Below are 20,525 nucleotides of genomic sequence, written 5' to 3'. Positions count from 1 at the left end.
GGGGAAGCCGGGCAGCGGCTCCATCCAGGAGCGCACATAGCGGCCGGGCTCGGAGGCGGCGGCGGCCAGGGGCGGCGGGGGCACGTACGGGTGGTAGAGGCCGCTCATCGCCGCCGCCGCCGGGGGCTGGGCGGGCACGGCGGACCACGAGGCGGAGAACACGGCCGATTTGGGGGCAAAACTACACGAGGCGAACTCGGCGGCAGCGGCGGCCGGGCTGTCGGCCACACCTGCAGGCCGGCCCTGCGCTCCTGGCCCCGGCGGCCCAAAGCGCGCCGCGAACACCTCGTCGCCCTCATGGCCTATGAGCGAGTCCACGTAGTAGTTGCTGAGGGTGCCACTGGACGACATTTTGAGGCGCTGCGCGCTCCCACCCAAGGTTACACTGCCCGCCTCCGAGCCGCTCCCCAACGGCGCCCGAGCAGCCGACTAGTTCGCAGGCTGCAGCCTCCACCATTGGTCGCGTGGCCCACGTGATCATATTTACCAATACCGGGAGTAAATCAGTCCGCTAAACTGGGGGCTGCTGTGATTTTTAAAAAAAAATCATCATCAACATGAGCGTTGCAATTAGAGCCCGCGGGCCCAGGTCCTGGCGCCCGCTCGGCCTGGCCCGGCCCAGCCAGCAGGGGCAGGGGCTGGAACCAGAGGCCTAAGTGCGGCCGCAGGAGGCGCTGGGGACTATTTGTTCGTCTCTTCGGGCGGCTCTGGGTCCTGCAGTCTCGACCTGGGCTCTGACTGCTCGGCTCCTGGGTTTGGAGGCGCGTGCCTGGCGTCCCGGGCACACCTAAAGGCTGCTCCAAAGCCCCGAGCATCCAGAAGACGCACAGGGTCGGTTGCTGCCCGCGGCAGGCGGGCCTTGAGGGGCGGCCCCTGGCGCCAGAGGGGAGTTGTTCTCCCTCGCCTGTTTTCTTACCGAAACTCACCCCTCCCGACACATACCCACACACGCTCACTCACAGCTTGTCGTGTTGTTTAAAACAGGTGGAAGACCTCTGTAATGATATTATGCCTTTCAATAAAAATTTTATGAGGTGTATTTGATTATAGATTAATGTCTCCCTAATAAAACGGACGGATGGAGCAGCTCGGAGGGCCCCCTCCCTCTACCACACTCACACACGCCCGCGCAGCCACACACACACACACACACACACACACACACGCACTCGACGTGAGGCTAGGCACACGCCGCGGCCGAAGGGGTGAGCTGGGGCAGCCGGGCTCTCCGGGCCAGGTCCAGCTGCGGGGCTTCTCTTCGCCCTCCGATGGGCGGTGGGAAGTGGAGTCCACACTGCGCGCTTATAGTGATGGCCAGGGTGCCTCATCTTCTTCCCGGGCTGCTGGGATGGCCCTGGAAGGAAACATTCCACAGAGGGGAAAAAACCAAAGGCTAGCGACCCTGCCCCTCGCTGTGCTGGGCCTGCCTGGATGAGGCTTTCGGGAACGGCTTCTCCGAGGGCAGGGTGGCTGCGGGCCTTTGCACTGAGTGGCTGGCAAGCGGATTCTGAAGATAGCTGCAAAACCCAGAGACCTGGACAGGTCCTTTGAGCCACTCCTTCCCAATTTTTACCCCCTTGACTCCAGAGGTAAGGCTGGGCAGCCTTGAATCTGAGAGAAATGCCCATGGTCACTCCCAAATCCATGGTACAAAGCCTTGGAAGCCCGGCTGGGAGCCGAGACAAAAGCCGCACGCCGGCGGCGGCTGAGAGGACATATTCCTCGCTCCACAAGTTGCCCAGCGCACCCTTGGAGGGCTCCCAGCCCACCTCCAGCCCCCTAAAGAAAGGGGGTAAATGGCTACTTATGGCCTGATTGATTGCTTTTGGGAATGGCTTTCTGATTTTGTTCCAGAGGGACTGCCCTTTCCTGTAGCACGGATGTTTCCCCCACTATCAACAACTAATGGCGCTCCCCACATCGCTGGGGGAAATGCCGAGATTAAAATTACACTACTTCTTTTGCCCATCCAAATTAAGTCTGGGGCAATTTTATTACAGTGTTCTCAAGCTAGTATTGAGTCAGATCCCTCTCTACCAACGGCAGGAACTATGCCCCTAAAGGGATGTGTCTTGGAAGTTGGGAAGGTTTCTGGTTTAGGGGAGGAAGTCTAAAACAATAAATACTGAGTGTCTCCAAAGACTCCCTGGATGAGGGCTCTGAAGCTCAGACGGACTAAATGGACTGTTCTTTGAGAGAGAAAAGGATGTGTGTGTGTGTGTGTGTGTGTGTGTGTGTGTGTGTGTGTGTTACTATTCTGTAAAACTCCTGTAAGTATTGGAGACCCTCTGAAACCCCAGGAAGGACCTGGGGAACAAATTCTGTCAGCCCCGGCCCCCTGAACCCATTCCCCCTTTTCTTTGGCAAGACTAGATAAATTTGGGCTCTCTGGTGGGGATTCTGCAGAAGTTGGTGGGAATTTTCCAAACTATGGATTTGAAAGGATCATTGGGCTTCATGAGAAGTCATGTTCACTTGCAAATTCTCTTTCAGTCACCTTTTCTTGAACCAGCATTTTGTAATTAAGTGGTGAGAGATTTGACGAAGGAGAATATTTTCATTTCTTCTTCTAAATTTTTTTTTCATGTGGGCCACTGAAAGGTAATGAACGAAAATAAAATCCTTTCATAAAGAATCCAAGGTAAAGTAGGAAAACTCACCCAACCTTGGCTTTGATGACCTGGCTGTCTTGAGCTTGGGTTGGGGTGGGGATGAGCAAAAGGGGGACACAATTGGATCCGATGCCATTGCTAGGCTGTGGCTTGTCCTGGTTCCTGTAATGGAGGCCCGGCAGGTTCCAGGTGAGCAGACTAGTTTCTGCCTAACCCCTGATGATGATTCCCCAGCCAGAAGTCATCAAGATCTCACTGAAAGCATTAAAAATAACATAACCAAAACCAAAGAGAGGAAAACACACAAATGGGGAGCTGAGAGGAATAAGCGGCATGGCATGGGATGCAGGCTTACTTACCAGGCTCAGGTTCTAGGGAAGCTCACTACCATTGAGAATGCAATTATATTATCAGGATTTGGGGGTGGGAGAGAAGAAATGACTTCTTTTAGTTTCTCAGCTGTGAAGACTGAACTGCCAGACTGAATTCTCATTCTCTCTCCCCACCATTGCCAAATTCTAACACCCTAGGCCGGCTCTAGCTTTTTACTCCCATCTTCTTTCACCTGCCCCCCCAAACTCCCCCACCCGACTGCCCCAAACAGGCTATTTAGCCAGATGAGACCCTCCCCAAAGGCTTTCATTCCCACAGTTCCAAGTTTCCATTTCAGAAAGCAGAAGGCACAAACTCGTTTTCAGAGTTTATTGCATTATACATGCTACCAAAACATGCACAGAAAGGACAGGTTGCTGTACTTCTACCAAACCACAGATGCACCATAAAGGAGAGGCTACAAGGCATAAGTCATCAATACTCCATTTCACCAAGGACAATTGCTAAGTTCATTTGTGAAAAGATACATTGTAATGTGCTTTTTAAGTTCCCCTCCCCCCAAAGCTTGTGGGTTGATTTAATCTTTCTTTTTAAATATATATGTAATTTTAAAAGTACTGGATGTTTTAAAATGCCATGAGTTCATGATCTAACCACACACAGAGAACTTTTGTGTTAGGAAAACATGAAAAAGTCACATTGCTGGTTGGATAAATGGACGGATGGATGGTTAGATGGATGTTCTACAGTTCCAATAAGTTAAGACCCAAATGGAAAATGCTCAGTAATAGTTACCCTGCATTACGATGAAAAAATAAATTACACGTGCTAAGTTTTTAATATATATATATATATATACTCATAGGGATTACAGATCACTTGCAGCACGAACAGAATGACCCCAAAGTCACATTCTAGCAGGAAAATAGAACAAAACAAAACAAAAAACAAAGAGCAATGAAGGTTTTTGTTTCCGCCTTCCCAGTCCTCCAGCACTTGGGCCTGGAACACGGTGCCCCCTCTCGGATCCTGGCCTCCCATGGGCCTCAGACCTAAGAAAAGGTGAGGTTGGCCGTCAGTTCTCGGATCCGATTCTCTCGGCTCATCTTCTTGAGTTTCATTCGGCGGTTTTGAAACCAAATCTTGACCTGCCTGTCGGTGAGGTTAACGCTCTTACTGATCTCTAGGCGGCGCTCGCGGGTGAGGTACATATTGAACAAGAACTCTTTTTCTAATTCCAGCGTTTGGTGCTTAGTGTAAGGGCACCTCTTCTTTCTGCCACTCTTTGCAGTGAGCCAATTGCTGGTTGGAGTATCAGACTTGATTTCCTCTAACAAAATTAAAGGGAGAAGAAAAAAAAATCAAAAATTTTTTTTCTCTCAGTCTGTTCAAATATACCCTTGGCCATGACCCTGCTGGCAGGCAGTCTGCTTTGGACAATGCTGGTATTTAAACATTACAAAGGTGGGCCTTCAAAGGGATTTTAAATTGATAACAAATTATAACTAAATGCTTAAGGTAACTGGATGGGTGAATACTCTGCATCAGGGTTCTCTCTCTCTCTCTCTCTCTCTCTCTCTCTCTCTCTCTCTCAACTTTCTGACTTGTATAAAACATTAGTATAACAGTAAACTTTCTAGGATTTCCCAAGCAACACCCTAAGTGCTCAGTCCATGACAGGCCAGGAATAGAAGAAGCCACAGCTTGGTCAGCCTACCAATCTCACAGCTGCTTCAGGGCCCCAAGTCTGCTGCTTTTTATCCACCTCTTCTTGTCCACCTCTCTTAGGCAGACAGGGAGTCCCACAGCCAGGTTTATAGGCGCCCACTATCTTTCAGGAGATAAATGAAGAAGCAAGGAATACCTTCTCCACCCTGGCTAGGCTTTGTTGGATGTCCCCCCAGAATTTCCTGGATTTTCAAATGCCTTTTTGCTCCCACACAAAAGCATTCCCCCAGAAATGAAACCCTAGCTTTGGCCCACCCCTGGACACTGAGAGGCTCAGGGGGACAAGGTTCCTTTTAGAAACCTGGATCCTGGTTCTTTGCCTTACACCAGCCCTAAGTGGGCAATGCAGATCCATTCTCAACCCCTCTGCCTTTGCCCTCTTCCTAGAAGATTGCAAAGCCTGCGGCACTTTCCCCAGACAAAGCCAAGGTTATCTAGCTCCGAAAAGGCAGAAAGCCCTCTGTTTCCTCACCCAAGCACCAACCTACCAAAACCTTCTTCCCCTGGTAGCTCGCAGGATGCGGGGTGCAAGCCCTTGAAAGCAAACACGATGCCTGTACCACCTTAAAAAGATCACTGGGTGCAAGGTAAAGTTGGGACTGAAAATCTAAGGAAAATAATGGAGGCTCTGGAGCCCTGTTTACAAGCCACAGATCTCCTTTTAGCTCTTTTGTTGCATTTCACGTCTGGCTCAGGAAAGATAAACCCGGCCAGCCCTTCCTCTGCTCAGGCGCCATCAGTGTGGGGCCAGAACTGGCCGGGAGGTCCAGAGCAGCGGAGAAAAGCGGGGACTATCTCAGGCTGAGATCTCCACTAAAAGCCGGGTGGAGCAGCACCTGCCAAGTCGGGCGCTGGGCTCCGCTCCCTGGGCTCCGCGCTGGGCACCCGAGCGCTCCCCTTCCACGGGTTTACCCCGCTGGGGTGGCAGCTCTGTTCATACCGACCTTTGCTTTCCTTCTCCTGCACTTCAGGACTGGACACGGAGACCTCAGCTAGGCAGCTCCTCTCTTCGGGAAGGCCGCCTTTGGCCTCGGGGCTCTCCACTTGGGAGACTTTGTTGGGCTCCTGGCCGCTCGCGGTTTCGTTCATCTTCTTTTCCATCTGCAGCTGGGCAGCGGAGAGCTGCGGCTTGGCCGCGCCACGAGGGTTGAGCTGGAGCATGACAGTGGAGCTGCCTTCGGGGCTGTTATTGTACTCTTGGGTTTTCCCGGTGGCGTAGGTCTGACTCAGTCTAAAATATCCAGGGACAGGAACCTCAGGGTTCTCAACGGGACAAGACTCGGGGACCAGCCTCTGGTACGAAGGGACCTCAGCAGAAATGAGTTTGTTGCGCTTATCAGAATACATGCAGCAATTGGATTCTTCTTTAATGTTGGTGGTGAAGGAGCAAGTGGGGACTTGCTGTGTAACAGGTTGTTCTATTCGACACGATCTGTTCGGGTCTGTCCAACTGTCTACTTGAGGTATATAAGGATGCACATTCATACCCATATTTTGGTGGTTCACTTCTCTTTTGGCCAGAGACGGGAGCAGTCCACAGGTTTGCATTCCATAGGTCCCCATGTCTGCGCTAGGTGGTGGCATGTACATGCTGGCGCTGCTCGAATAAAAACTGTCACTCCTGCAGGCACTGATCAAGGAATCTACTAAAAAAGTATTAGCAGCAGGAGAGCTGTTGGGAAAGGACATTTTGGGGAGGAATTTGAAGAAGAGAGATTGTGTCCTTTGTAGGCTGACATCTCTAGGAAAACATTCCCCGTGTAATTGTGGATGCCTCTGCCGACCACATGACAACCAAGCCAATGAGATTTGAAAATGGCCTTGAGCCGCAGCCTCCTTGCAGATCACGTGTTCCGGAGCCCGGCCGGCCGGCCGCGTAAGCACGGACAACAGCGACATCTACTACGCGCCTGTGATAGTGCGCGCTAGAGACAACCCGCCCAGAGCTCTGCGCTACAGGCCAGCCGGTCTCCCGGGGCTTGCTCGGCCTGCCTGCTCCACTCGAGTCCCCCGCCTGGGCCACCGGGCCCCGCCGGCGGAAGGAAAGGCTTGGTCGGAGGGAGGACACGCACGCCGAGGGAAGCCAGAGCGCCCTGGCGCCAGCTCACAGAAGCAGTTTCCCTGCACACACCAGGCAGAACGCGCCCAAGAGGGCCAGTCCCGGGCAAGGGGTAGGGGCGCGGGCTGATTAATTTAGTACTGGGCATCGGGGAAGGTGAGTCGATTTTCCCTGGTTCTCAGGCATCTCTTCCAAGGGAAAATAACCTAACCGGTGCAAAGATATAGCCCAAGTGTCCCGAGAAGAGCTGGTGAAAAGAGCTGCGAGGGCCGCAAGGCCACGCAGCTGGGCAGACCCCGAGCCCGGAGGGTGGTTGCGGCCCGTAGCTACCCTCTCCTTAGGTCCTTTGGCTGGGACTCCGAGGCCCTCCGCATCCCACGAGCTACTGGAGCCTTGGCTCTCTCAGGAACCACACCCTGACCTTTGAGGCGCCGGGCTCTGGGAGCTTTCAGCCTGGAGACAATCCTCCGCCAGCGTCCCTCAGGCTCCCAGAGAGAACTAAACCGAGATTTTCTTCCCCACAAAGTCTGATAATACAGGGCAGAAAAGAAGGAAGGGAAAAAGAAAATAATTTTCAAAAGAAGGGAGAAAACTCTGATCCTCCAACTCCAGAAGTTTTAGAAAACCGGACAGGCAAAAGAGAGAAATACAAAGGTGTCATTTGGTTCTTCTGCGAAGAAAAATATGTTTTCCTTTTATGGATTTTGTAAAAGCATTGGTTTCTGACAAGTGCAAGGTACAAAAGGTTGTGGAATTTATTAATACATATTAAGAAGAATCAGGGCGATCAATAAAATTCTCATCTACATTCTTGGGCTACTTGGTAATTTTCTTGCTTCTGAAGGTTTTTAAAGAGTTATACCCACTGTTGCCACAAACGGGAAGATATTTTATTAACAAATCAATCGAGACTTTGTAAAGGATAAGATTAATAGTTAAGATTTAGCATAATGGCATTCACTTTATGAATTATTGAAAATTATACTATTGATTTTTTTCCCTTCGCTACTAACCAGGAAGGTCAATTTTTGTTTTAATACAAATCGTCAAATATTAAAAGCTATATACTTTTGTCAGAAGTTGAGTTTTATAGTTTTGGACAATCCCTAAAATTATTTGACAAGCTTTTGCTTGGGTAAGAGAGGGAAGGAGATGGGGGGAGTCCTGGTCCTCTGTTTCCCGGTGAAGGAAAGTTCTATAAAGAGGATATGGTCTGGGGTTGTGGTCCAGCTCATTAAAGAACAACCAACCACTACCTCCACGGTGGAAACTCGGAGTTTTATGAGAAACTTGAACAACTTCCTCTCTCCTTCTCTGGTGGCAGGCGATGAGCTGTCCTGCAGAAGCTCGGCCTCGGGACAGCAGCAGGGAGCTTTAACCTTGATTTCCAAAGACTGCCCTGGGCCAGGGGCCTGGCCTCTGCAAAGGAGCTGTCCTTCGGCCTTCGGCGGCCCTTTCCCAGCAGTCAAAAAAGTAAAACGGACCCGGAAACTGACCATGAACCAGTTCTCTGTCCAAGAAGGCATCTGTGCTCTCTTCTCCCGCACTCACCCAGGCATGGGCTGGCCTTGGATTTCAGGCCCAGAGACTGAACTTGTGGATAAATCTGGTTTCCACCTCAAAAGAACATTTCTTTTGGAATCCGATGCTCATTAAGGCACCTCAGCTTTCTGGGGGACCTAGTCGGTGGTTGCCTGCTCCCTCACAAAAACATTTCAAAAAAAAAAAAAAATTAAAAACCCTCTTTATCCAACCCCCTTCCCCTAAAGGAATTTCTCCTGGCCTGATGAAAACAGGCGTTGAACATTATTTTCGGCCTTGGGACCGATTGGCTAGTCCCCTCTCAGTGCCCTCGCCCAAACAATAACCCCTTTTAAAAAACTCCGCAGTGGCAATGAGACAGACCTTTTAAACCTTTACGCAGCTGTTCAAATACAACATCATTGTCAGGTTAAAAGCCTGGCGCCTGTAACTGCTCTGGCTGCTGCACCCCGGTGGTATCGCTGGAGGTTTAAACATTACCTTTCTACCGAGGTGGCTATTTTTAAGCTGGGAGGTGGGGGCGTGTGTGCAGAGTGTTAAGTAAGGCAAGGAGAAAAAAAAAAAAAAAAAACCTTTTGACTCTAGGTTGCTAAGATCATGATCAAAACTAACAGCCTCTGATTAGCACCTCAGAATTTCCCTTTTTACATTGTGGAGATCATATTCTGAGCTACGATTAAATGTGCCTAGGGCCAGACAAAGTGCCCGATGCACTGCTTTCAGCGGTCTCCTTGACACCAGCTCGGCACTTCAGCTTTGTTTTGCCTTGCATCTCGGCCAGGAGATCTGCCCAGAACTCAACTGCCCAATTTTCCCAATCCCAAGTGAGGCAGGACTGTTCAATCTAATCAGGAATTTTATGCCCATCAAATGCCCTTTCATAATCTTTATTTATACAGGAAGAAAACATCCAGGCTAAAATCAAACAAGTTCTTGCAGATCCGGTAAGTCTTCAGTGAACTAGGGCAAGCAGGATCTGCCTTCTGTATTTGGAAGGGATGTTTTCTGTTTCAGTACCCCATGGCTTCGAGCTCAAAGTGATCGCATATTGGATTGGATTTTAAATAGATCTTCACTCACAGGGGGAAAATGTATATATCAAATTAAAAATGCAATCTATTCTCGAAAGATAATATAAATTTTCTCTTGTGAATTTCTGCTCTCAAATCCATTTCTTGGGGCTAAAGATTGTCAATATTTTATATTTCTATCTTTAAAAAAATCGAGCAAAATGAAAATACTACAAAAGAGGCTAGAAAGTGTGTCTTAAGACCTTAGGGCTGACACGAAGCAAATGGAATGAAAAGTCAGTAGCTTTAAAGGCCAACTTTATTTTGCTTAGAGTAGCTTAGACTATCTAATGTAGTGACTATTTTTGATCATCTTTAGAGCAGTTAATGTTAATAATAAGTCAATATTGACCATTAAAGAGATGAATACCCATGTTTGTACCAAGACGCCCATCTCTCCGGCACAGTTCTTTCCAGAGAAAAATTAAAAGGTCGCCTTTGCAAGAAATTATCATTTGTAATAAAAAAGTGGCTTGCCTCTGCACTTTCTGTGGGGAAGAAGAAGGGAGGCCCTGGGCCTAAGAGGACATAGGGGCTCCTCGAGTCACCCTGAATTAGAGTTGAGAGCCAGCTCTGACTATGTCAGGCTTTGGAGATACAGTGGCTAGGGATAAATTAAAAGCTGTTTCCCCAGGGCGCCCCTCCCGGTTGCACCGAGCACCATCGGACCAAGGTGAAAAGAAATAGAAGGGGCAAAAAGAAAGACCACCACCTACGAGATAGGGATCCACAGAAACTTTCCAGCAAAAGGGACCTTAGCCTCTTTCTATACAGACACAAAAGACTCTTACTTCACGCATTTTTCCCCTCTACTTCAGAATCTGAGCCCTTGGCACCTCAGGATCCGTGGCCACCATCAAGGAGCCCCACGCACCCAGAACGGCCTAAGAGGGACAGGTCTTCAGCCCCCCCCGCCAGGTTCTGGTCCCATCCTCTGGCCCTTATCAGGCCGATGTTGAGCGCCATTGGGAAGAAAGCCTAGCAGACGGATGAGCAACGGTGGTCCGCCGGAGACTGCGAGCCAAGTCCAAGGGGCCCTCGTACAGCCAGATGCGCCGCGGATAGGGCCGCCTACAGAGGAACCCAACGACATTTGGGGTGGGAGGTCTCACCCCACATAGATTAGAGCCCGAATTAAGCCCTAAGAAAGGTCCCTTTACAAGAGTTAAGCTGGACTGGCGACCAGACAGGCGGAGCCGGGTATACCCGCGGGGAACACCCACGCCTCTCGCTGGCGTCCCGCCGGGGAGTCGTGGCGCCCCAGCCTCCTGCAAGCCAGTGCCAGCTCTCGGAGGCCAGCGAGCTAGCGGACAGGCGGGCCCTAAAGCGTGAGGTCCAGAGAATTGTCGACGAGAGACAGAGGCCAGTACAGTTCCTCGGGGTTGCAGGCTTTCTATAGGGAACTTCGGGCTAAAGGGGAGCCGCCAACCTCCCTTACAGCGGCCCTGTCCGGGAGCCCCGTCTTCTCCCTTTTGGATTGCCGACAGGGATACAAGAGGAGGGGACATAGGCATTTCCCAACGTCCGGGTTTTTACAGGGCTAGCGAATTTAACTGTCTATGAAGGCCAGTGCCAAAAGCAAACTGCTCACCTCAAGGTCAGCCGCTGCTAGGAAGAGTGGCCGGATTCTGTCTAATACAAAGCCCGGTTACTTCAAAGACATTCCCATTCCTAATACTTAGAAATATAAACGTCCCCACGCGAGAGCCTGCTGTCTCCCGCAGGCGCATCAGTCCAGTCTGGCAACGGCACCCCAATTCCTAGTCCTGTCTGCCCCTCGGGGTCACCAGGGTTAGCACCATGCTATGTGTGGACCTAAATCCTTAGCCCAGAACGACGTCCTAGCCTCAATGCGTTTCGTTTTCTCCAAGTATACCCTGGGCTAAATTGCCAACGCCCTAATCTGTCTTAAACAAAAACCTTTTAATCATCCCAGCGCTCTGAAAGCTCACAAGATGCGCGTGGTTTGGAGGAGACAGGGAGGAGGCATCCTACGCTTGTCATCACTCTCAACACTCAAACCAACAAGAAAATAGATTTTCTCTAATTTAATTAACTCTCAGTAGCTACGACGTATTTCTAACCACAGTCGATAAAAATTCTTTTCTCAACACTATCAGGTTATACACCAAAGTATTCTTTGCAGCAGCTTTATCTTTAAGGAAACAAGTTAGGAGATCAGCTTCAGGAGTGTCACAGACTCCTTTCTCTGTCTCGCTATAGCTTCTCACACCTCAAAGCTTCTTAGAACAAACAAACAGCAAACACCTTAGCTGCTGCGAGTTTCTAACGGACTGGCCGAGATCCCTTATTAGAATCCAGCATTGGAAAAATAAGGTGCCGCTGCTTCTTGGCAAATGAGGTTTCTAGAACCTGAGCGCGCCCTCGTGTGGCTGTCTCAGCCCCTGCAAACGGGAAATGATATTTCTTGCCTTAGCCTTGCGTTTGGTGGTTGGCACAGAGCTTGTATCTTTAGATGCAGTTAAAAGAAGAAAGATGAAAAGAGAAAGAAACAAACCAGTTTCAATTTCCTTGAAAGATCATACTATTAGGACATTGATATTTAAACCAAATGTCCAGAATTCTAAACAAAGTAATCCCCTTCTGAACAAAATAATTCAATTGTCTGCTTTGTTTCTACAGCATCTTTCATTAAAAGCTGAGACACGCTTTCAAAAACAATATAAATATATTTTATTTTGTTCTGTACCTTAGGGTGTGCCACAATTTGTTAACATGATGGAAAATTGCTGTCAAATACTGGGACACTGTAAGTCTGACTAGAACTTACACTTTCAAATGCCTTCTTTTAAAAATGCTGTTCTTCCTTAGAGCAAAGAGAATCACTTTCTAAGATCTTCCCAAATTCTCAGTGCATCCTAGCTGTGGTGATGGTTAATAAGCATTTTAATCTAGCCAGTGGTTTTTTTTTTTTTTAATGTCAATTGCTATTGAATTACTCAAATGTTTGGAGAGAAATTAAGGTTTGATCCTGAAATTAGGAATTTTCTTAGATTTATGGTGAGCCCCCAGTATGATTCTGTGTGGTCATAAATATGTGTATGGGTCTGGATGTGTAAGCATGTGTTATGAGAGTGGGTGGCGGTGGAAAATCACAGAAAAACCTTAAGGCGCCTAATTATTCAGAGAGGTTAAAGGTGATGACCTTGACATTTGGAAGTTCAAAGGCATACACTTATGCACTTATGTTTTTCTTTTTCCCCCAAAGCCTTAACAATTACAAAAATTTATATTTCAAAATGCATACTTCCTAAGAGTATGCCTGAGGTGCTGTGAAGCTTATGGATTTATATTTTGACTTTGGGCTTCTGAGAGGTTAAGAGTCATAAGATCCACTTCACTCTTCTTAGAGAAAGAGAAGCTTTTCTCACTTCTCCAGTTTATTGCACATTGCGGAAATCTCTTTTGGTCCCACCAGAAGGTGTATAATATAACCCAATTAAGCTGTTTAGAACTTTGGCTTTTATGGTGTTGTCTAGACAGTTCAAGGTTTTGTAAACAGCCTGGCCTGGTCCTGCAACATAAAGTGCAGTGCAGCCCTCACCACATTCTTTAAGTTAAAGCGATAAATGCACTGAGAAGCAGGTCTGCAGCCCCTAGCCTTAGTTCAGTGACTCCATTCCCTGAGCCATGCTCACTACACATCAGCAAGGACCTCATGCCCCTGCACCCACTAGCTTCTTTTTAGCAAACTTCTCAAAGCTCATGAAGTGTTCTATTTTTGTTGTTTCTTCTTTTAAGGAACTCTGGCTCCTTGTCTCCTTGTTAAGAGATCATTTGAATCTTGTAAGTAGTTAAAACAATTGTTCTGAATTTCCAAAAATTCCAAGTTCATTAGTCTAGGAGTGGTGGTAGGTGAGGATTTGCTTCTTAAGCTCCTAAGACTTCAGCCTCATTGCCTGGAAAAGACAGTAACTAGCATAACTAGCTCACATCAATTCAGAAATGTATCACTAACATGATTTTAACACCAGTGTGGCCTAGAGGGGGCTTTTGAAGAAACAACTCCTATTATAACAAAATCAAAAAGTGTTTCACTGTATTTTCAGTTACTTGGGGCACAGGGTTCTGGTCACTAGGATATCCTAATCAGCCACTAAACTTCTTCCGAGAGGAAAATCCATTTTGCTAGAACCATTTATTCCATTTTGCTAGAAACCATTTATTCACACACAAAAAGACAGTGACTCATGCCCAAAGGTACATTTCCCAGAGTTTAAATAATCAGCGTTCACTGAGGAGGAAGAAAGGAATCTCTCAAGCTCGGAACAAAACACCAGCTCCTTCTAGCCCCATGGCCTAACTCCTGACAGATCCCGCCGCGACCCCGTGTCCCCACGAGGACTCGGAGAGAGGGGGAGGAAGAACAACAGCACATTGGCGGTAAAATTGTAAAGGGACGTTTGCATTTACCATTTTCCCCTTATTAGGATCCGCTTGGCCAAGTCCCCGGCCTCGTCCTCAGGCTGCAGTGGTCGCTGGGAGGTCCCGAGTTGACCGTGGGAAGGAATCGTGAAGTTCCACAGAGAAGAGGCGTCATTGAACCCAAGGACATTTGGCCTGAGAAGGGCAGGCTGGTGGGGAGGAGGGTGGGTGAGTGGGGCTCGGGGGAGGGGGTGCTTCTTGGAGCTCTCAAAATAAGGGGTTTCCAGTGAAATACTGCAGACGGTCTCTGTTCAGTTTCTTTTCTTTCATCCTGCGATTCTGGAACCAGATTTTGACTTGCCGATCAGTGAGGTTGAGCATCCGAGAGAGTTGGAGTCTTTTCTCTTTGTTTATGTACACGTTAAAGAAAAACTCACGTTCCAGTTCCCGGATCTGGTACTTGGTGTAGGGACAGCGCTTTTTCCGGGACCTCTGGGGGGCCACTGCAAGGCAAAGAGACCAAGGGTTGAGAGACTGCTGCTTGCCCTCGCCCGCCAGCTCAGGCCACTAAGCTAGGTCCAGGCCCTGGCCGGGTTAGGAACGTCCCCTGCCGCGGCTGAAAGGCCCTGCCTGCGTCGTGGGGGATGATATATGGGCGGGCACAGGAAAGTGCGGGCGTGGACAAGTGTTCACGCCCGGACACACCACACACGCACACACACACGCACACACACACACACACACACGTGCGCGCGCGCGCGCTCACACACAACCAGCCTGGCACTGAGATAGGGAAGAGGAGGGCGAGGCAGGCTCTGAATTGGAACCCCGGGGAGAGAGACAGGAGCGCGCCTGCCTGGGCATCTGCTCAACTGTAGCTGCGCGTCAGTAAGTGGCTTGGATAAAGTCCAGTGCAAAGATCACCCACCCCCTCCCTTCAAAACAGAAGGGTCTGGTGTTTCCACTCACCAACTGGCTCCAAATGTCCTGCCCTCCTCTATGGTACTCAACCCACCCACCCCCACCCAAAAAGAGGAAAAGCTCTCTGCAACTCGAAGTCTACCTTAAGCCCACCTAAATTGGTTTCCTATCATAAACACGTTTACAACGACCAGCGAAATCTTATAGGATGTATAAACCCCTTCGAATGCTTATAAAGTAGCACATAAAACGTCGCGAGCCGAGGAAGGCCCCCGCACCCCGCCCCTCCGCCGCCCGGGCCAGCCCCTCGGCCGGGTGAGCCGGGTGCCTACCTGCTCCGCTGTTCTTCTCGGCCCCCGCCTCCCTCGGGGGTTCCTCGCCGTCGCCGCTGCTACCGCCACCTTCCGCTGCCCCCTTGGGCTCCGAACTGGGGGTCGTTTTGGCGCAGGGACTGCCCCCGCCTCCACCAGCCCCGGACTTGGGGTCGCCCTTGTCAGTAGAGCCCTCGTGCTGGGGCGGCAGGGGCACTGGCGGGGGTTGCGGGCCGGTGAACGGGGGTCCCGGCGCCGCCTCGTAGAACTGATCAAAGCCCTGAGGCAGGATGCCATTGCGGCCCACCGCGTTGAAGAAGTTGGAGGCGGTGCCGGAGGGGCCGTGTGGCGGCCCGGGAGCAGCGCACACCGGCTCTGGCGCCTTGAACAGCACGTCTGGCCGGCGGCCGGCGGCCGGGAGCAGCTCCCGCTGCATCGCCGCTTCTTCCGCAGCTGCGGCCGCAGCCGCGGCCGCAGCCGCTGCGGCGTAGTAGGGAGCGTAGCCCCCGGAGCCGCCGCCGCCCCCACCAGGGCCACCCCCGCCGCCGCCGCCCCCAGCGCCGCCGCTGCCACCACCGCGGTACGGCCACTTGGCGCGCTCCAGACTGTAGTCACGAAAGGCCACTTCGCGCACCGGCTGGACATGCGGCGCCAGGTTGGAAGAGTAGGGGAAAGTCATCTGGCAGGAGGACGGCTGTGAGAGGAACGACGGCTTGCTAGCGAAGTCCGACGGGGCCACATAGTAGGCGCAGCCCGGCAGGTACATGCTGGTTGCGCTCGGGCCGCACTCATCAAAGTCGTTCATGGCTCCGTGGCGTGCACGCCCGCAAGCCTCGGGCCGCTCCCCGCGCCGCCAACCTGAGCCATCGATTGCACAAGAGGCTTGGGCCAGGATCAACTAAGCAAAAATCCCCACCGGGCGCTGACGTGCAATTCATCTTGATTGATTCTGGTGGTAATTATGTCACGTGACGCCATGGAGAGAAATGTCCTTATATCTATATCAGCACTCGCCAACACGCCCCGGGACTGCTCCTGGCGCCGAGACGCGCGCACGCTGGGGGCGGATCGGCCTCGCTCTCCCGCCAGCTCTCCCAGGGTGCTGTCTGACCAGGCTGCGCCGCAGGCCGGTCACCTGCGCGCCGCCGGCGGCTGCCACCGCTGGGCGCATCTGCCACCGCCCAACTGGGCCGCCCGCCCGCCTTCGCCCTCCCGCGCCGCTTTAAGTACGCGGACCTAGGCCGGAGGGGAGGAGGAGGGAGGGGGGAAAAGGGGGAGGAGGGGGGAAAGGAAAGAAGCAGAGAGCGGAGAGGGGAGCCCCAGCCCTGGCACTGGGGACAAGGTGTGAGGGTGTGAGGTTCTCACCCCCACCCCCTTTCCTGAAGCCGTTCCCTCCCCCACGACGCCGCCACCCTTTGCAGCTCACCCGCAGGGAGCTTGTTGCTTCTTGTTCAAGGGGCGTGAATACTCCACTCTCCAGGGCTCAGGGAGCCCTGATTTACATATTTCTCTGCCCAAAGCCTTGGTCTCGTAGTAATGTGGCTCTCTCAGGTTCTGACACCCGGGACGCCAGTGCAGACCTCAGAAAAAATGCAGGCGAAACGCCTCCCAGGCATTAGCCTTGGCCTGGGCCTCCGTGCCCACTGGACCCTCTCTTTTCTTTTCCAATTTCCCCCTTTCTGTGCCGTTTCCTATTTTCCGCCTTTAACCTTCGCCTTCTCCCTTCTCTCCTCTCCCTCTCCTTTTCCTTCTTTGCATGCCTTCTTCTTTCTTTCCTTTCAGCCCTGTTCCTTCATTCTCTTTCCCCAATCTCTCTCTCTCTCTCTCTCTCTCTCTCTCTCTCTCTCTCTCTCTCTCTCCCTCCCACTCCCACCCCCAAAAGAAGGGCGTTGGGTTCGGTCAGCAGCAGACACCCCTACGTCCTGGCTTCCCTCAAAGCTTGAGGATCTGGTGAACAAAAGGATCTGAAGTCCTACTCCAAAGCACCCAGGCCCCTACTTACCCCTCGGGAGGGACAAACCCCTGGCGGTGTTGCCTTCCTCACTCCCCAACACTGTGTGGAGCCCAGCTAAGGCCTGAGCAATATCCTGGCTTGTCCCCAAGAATCCCCTGGAGCCCTGGTCTGCAGGGCCATTGCAACTCCCTGGGAGATATGCTGGTTCTCCAGGGGTTCTCCGTAGTGCCAGTCTCCACAGTGAAGTCCAGCTGCACCACCTGGCTCTGAAGTGGACTTTTCAGGACTCCATCCACTTGCTCACTCTCTTCTGGCTGCAGCAACCCTTTCCCAGCTCTGGAGTCCAGGAGAGGCCTGGTCTCCCACCTCCGGGAGACCAGGCCCTTTCTAAAGGTAAACTGGTCTCTCCTCAAATCCAAATCCCAGAACCAAAGGCCTCCTTCCCTAGGATTCTTCTGTCCAGGCAACCCAGCACTGAGGCCTGGGCCTCAGCCCTATGCCCTGGGCAGGCAGCATTGGCTGTAATACTGGTTCCCTCCCAGTCCCCAGGCTGCTGCAGTACTGATCCTGTGCTCTCTGCACACGGTGCCAACAGACAGAGAAAAGGCGGGTGGTCTGAGTTAATTTCTATTTTCTAGCTTATGTCCTCCTTCTTCCTCTTCTCCCTCCTTTTCTCCCTTTCTCTCTTTCCTTCACCGCTCCCACTTCTGCTTCCCTCCCCCCAACACTGCACAAACAGATCTGTGGCAGGGGCGAATGTAGCTCCCACCCAACTGTGCATCCTATGTGACCCCTCCCCACAGCTGGCACCCCCGCCCAGATTGTTGCTGGCACTATTCTCCTAGCCCAGACCCCAGGCATATTTATCTGATTCCCTATCTCCATCCCAGTCCCAAGCCTCTCCCTTTCTTTCGCTCCTGGTAGACACCCCTGGATCTGTCTCCTAAAATGGCTCCCCAGACACTGTTCTGGGGTCGCCCAGGACTGAAGGCTGTGGCCTGGAGCCCCAATCATCCCATGTCTTAGGGTGCAAAAAAATCACCGCGTCTTCTTTTGCTCACCCCACCGAGTGGGTTTCCAGGCAGACCGTCACCCTTAAAGTGAAGTCTTCTACCCGCCGAAAAGGGAACTGGAGAGGAGGAACCATTCAAGTTCAACGACATGGCGACGGCAGCTCAGGCAGGAGCCGCGCTTTGGCAGGGGAGGGTGCGCCATCTGCAGCGGCGCTGGGGCGCATAGGGGAAGGGGCGACCACCCCCCTACACGCTTTAGCGTGCACAGTCGTCTCCACACACCACCCAGGATATTAAATCCTGGCCCAGCCCTCTTCGCTGCTTGGCCCCAGCTCTGGGCTTGGTCCTCACCCCGAAAAACCCAGGAAAATCCACAGCCCCTGGACCCGCGCGTTCCTCTAGAGAACCTACCGTTGAAGATCCGGGCGCTGTGTCCTTGTCCTGGCTTCTGCGGCCCCACCCGAATCGCAGGAAGCACACAAGGCCTTTGGGGCTCGGCAAACAGCTCTGAGAACGATGATAGCTTTCTGCGCAGCGCGTAGACGCGATGTGGTAATTTTGAGCCACCCAAGATAAGACACTAACTTGACCTTAACTTTGTCAGGGCGCCCCTGGTATCTGGAGAACGTGAACAGACACTGTCTGGCAGCTCTCGTAAAAGCTGACTGGGGAAGGGATTCTGAGTCATTTCATTTATTGCCACTACAGTTCTGCAAGAAAGCTTTTCCTCCCTGCCAAACTTTAATTATTTATGCTCTTTTAGGAAAGGAAAGAAGAGAAAAGCGGAGAGGGGGGGCACTCATCCAGTCCCTTCCCTGCGGAGCCTTCGGAAAGGACTTCTTAAGTCAAGAGACTGGAAAACAAAAATAAGGGGAGATCACCTTTGTCCTAGGGCAGTCTGACGGGGGCTGTGCCCCACCACCACTACTGAGGGGGGGTGGATGCAGCTGGAAGAGACCTGTGATGGAGCACACATACACCTCCCTCCTCCACCACCAGACATGAATATTTACAATGATTCTGGATTTCTCCTCCACTGGCCCGAGCCCTGGAAGACTCCCTATTCGGCCTCCCTTGGGGAGAACCCCCGGCCTTAAAAGCTTCCCCATTTCGGCCTCCTGAACTAACAACGGCTGAATACCAGGATAAACCTTTCTTTCTCATTTTAAAACCTTTTTCTTAATCAAAAGGCCACGTGGACTGCTGCATTTCAGAGGAGGCTTTTATCTTCCTACGAGGGAATGTAGAGCACTCAGATTTCAGTATCATTTCTCTGTGGCAATTGTTTCTCCTCCTGATTGCAAATTTCTGCTAGGACTTTGGCTAGGGAAGAAGACACCGTGGTCTTTGAATTTGTGTGGATCAGTAAAGGGGATACATTTGGAAAACACCGCTGGACCACCGACAGATAAGATTTTATACTTAGAATAATTTAATTTTCTTTGTGGATTGACCTCTATGAATGTTTCCCCCACTCCAGACTAAAGAGAGGGAACACTATGATTTAGTGTTCCTTCATATACATGTAAAGGGACACAAAATCATATATGTAATATTGTGTGTGTGTGTGTGTGTGTGTGTGTGTGTAATAGCCTACATGTATTGTTTTAGGGCTTGGGTCTGAGTAAGTCTAGTTTTTTCTTCCTTTCCCTAGACCTCTGGACCCAAAGATCTCAGTACAGCTTCCACCTTTGTTCAGTTGTTTTTGAGATTCAGACTCCAAAAACATGGCTCAGCACCCTTGTATCCCTCCCCAGCCAGATGGGGAAGGATTCTATCTACAGGACCTCAGAAACCTCTTGCTTTTTTACTTTCTCATTGTGTATGTGTATTTTAAGATAAGAATGACAAATAGCATATATTTTGCATATAAATAAAATTTGTTTCCCAGAAAGGGAACTGGAATGTTGAATATTCTGTGTTAGAGATATATTGCTTTTGCTTACTCTTCCTTTAGTTAGAAGCTAATTATCACCTCCACAAGTTAGGAGTCAGGATTTTCAAAGAACTTAGTACTAAGCAGGCCCTAGCTTTACTTAACTGAGCTCTAGACTATAAAGGCATAGGATCTTAAGGCTGGACTTCCCAAGGGGGCCTGCTTTTCCTTGTGGAAAAGCCTAGGGGATCTTCATAGGACGTAGTTTGTTCCAGACAATCCTGGCCAAAGCTTGGCAGAGAGCTGTTTGGTTTTGAAATCCAAGGAGTCTCAAATCTTGACTGTCCCTTCCCCCACCAATAACAGCAAACTTAAAGTTTGAAAATTTAGGCAAATCACAGAATCTTCAACCTACAACAAGTTGAGAGTCCTTTTATTGTTCAAAGGATTCCCCCACTCCTGCTTTTGAATTCTTCACATATATTTTGTCCATAGTTTTTAATACACAGTTTCCTGACTGCCTCAGAAGCCATTTTCTCATTTAATGAACAGAGTCAATACTGGAGATGAAACCCGCAACCAGGGAAAAACAAATTTGGTGACCTGAAAAACTTTACAAAGGAATCTAAAGCATTTTCAAACATCAACTTGTCTGGAACCTGGGTATTTATTTCCACTATGTGTCTAATATATACAAGGAATTTTTTCTGACAAAATCAA

The 20,525-nt window shown here is 50.7% G+C and overlaps 3 protein-coding genes across 3 annotated transcripts in view; all 3 read right to left on the bottom strand.

Annotated features, from left to right (window-relative positions):
- Window positions 1–1,011, bottom strand: part of Hoxd9 (homeobox D9) — a 2,730-nt gene extending 1,719 nt beyond the window's left edge. The window contains exon 1 of the mRNA XM_029557302.1: window positions 1–1,011. This exon is cut by the window's left edge and continues 433 nt beyond it. Within this exon, the coding sequence (XP_029413162.1) occupies window positions 1–351 (351 nt within the window). The 5' untranslated portion in view covers window positions 352–1,011.
- A 2,286-nt stretch (window positions 1,012–3,297) lies between these two features.
- Hoxd10 (homeobox D10) lies at window positions 3,298–13,855 on the bottom strand. Its single transcript, XM_008855309.2, has 3 exons — window positions 13,779–13,855; window positions 5,618–7,259; window positions 3,298–4,275 (listed from the first exon to the last, which is right to left on the bottom strand). Exons 2-3 carry the CDS (start codon window positions 6,570–6,572, stop codon window positions 3,998–4,000), a joined length of 1,233 nt encoding a protein of 410 aa, XP_008853531.2. The 5' UTR covers window positions 6,573–7,259; window positions 13,779–13,855; the 3' UTR covers window positions 3,298–3,997.
- Hoxd11 (homeobox D11) lies at window positions 13,507–16,030 on the bottom strand. The gene is made up of 2 exons (XM_008855308.3): window positions 14,984–16,030; window positions 13,507–14,233 (listed from the first exon to the last, which is right to left on the bottom strand). Exons 1-2 carry the CDS (start codon window positions 15,765–15,767, stop codon window positions 13,998–14,000), a joined length of 1,020 nt encoding a protein of 339 aa, XP_008853530.1. The 5' UTR covers window positions 15,768–16,030; the 3' UTR covers window positions 13,507–13,997.
- Between the last annotated feature and the right edge of the window lie 4,495 nt (window positions 16,031–20,525).

This window comes from Nannospalax galili, unplaced genomic scaffold (genome assembly GCF_000622305.1).
Source record: "Nannospalax galili isolate Female #2095 unplaced genomic scaffold, S.galili_v1.0 scaffold346, whole genome shotgun sequence".
In the NCBI taxonomy this organism is placed as follows: domain Eukaryota; kingdom Metazoa; phylum Chordata; class Mammalia; order Rodentia; family Spalacidae; genus Nannospalax; species Nannospalax galili.
This window is presented reverse-complemented; position numbering and strand designations above follow the sequence as displayed.

Coding starts and splice junctions, on each gene's coding strand:
- Hoxd10 (XM_008855309.2), bottom strand. CDS start 6,572: ATGTCGCTGTTGTCCGTGCTTACGCGGCCGGCCGGCCGGGCTCCGGAA. Junction 4,276..5,617: donor GCAGGAGAAGGAAAGCAAAG/GTCGGTATGAAC, acceptor TAATTTTGTTAG/AGGAAATCAAGTCTGATACT.
- Hoxd11 (XM_008855308.3), bottom strand. CDS start 15,767: ATGAACGACTTTGATGAGTGCGGCCCGAGCGCAACCAGCATGTACCTG. Junction 14,234..14,983: donor CGAGAAGAACAGCGGAGCAG/GTAGGCACCCGG, acceptor TTTGCCTTGCAG/TGGCCCCCCAGAGGTCCCGG.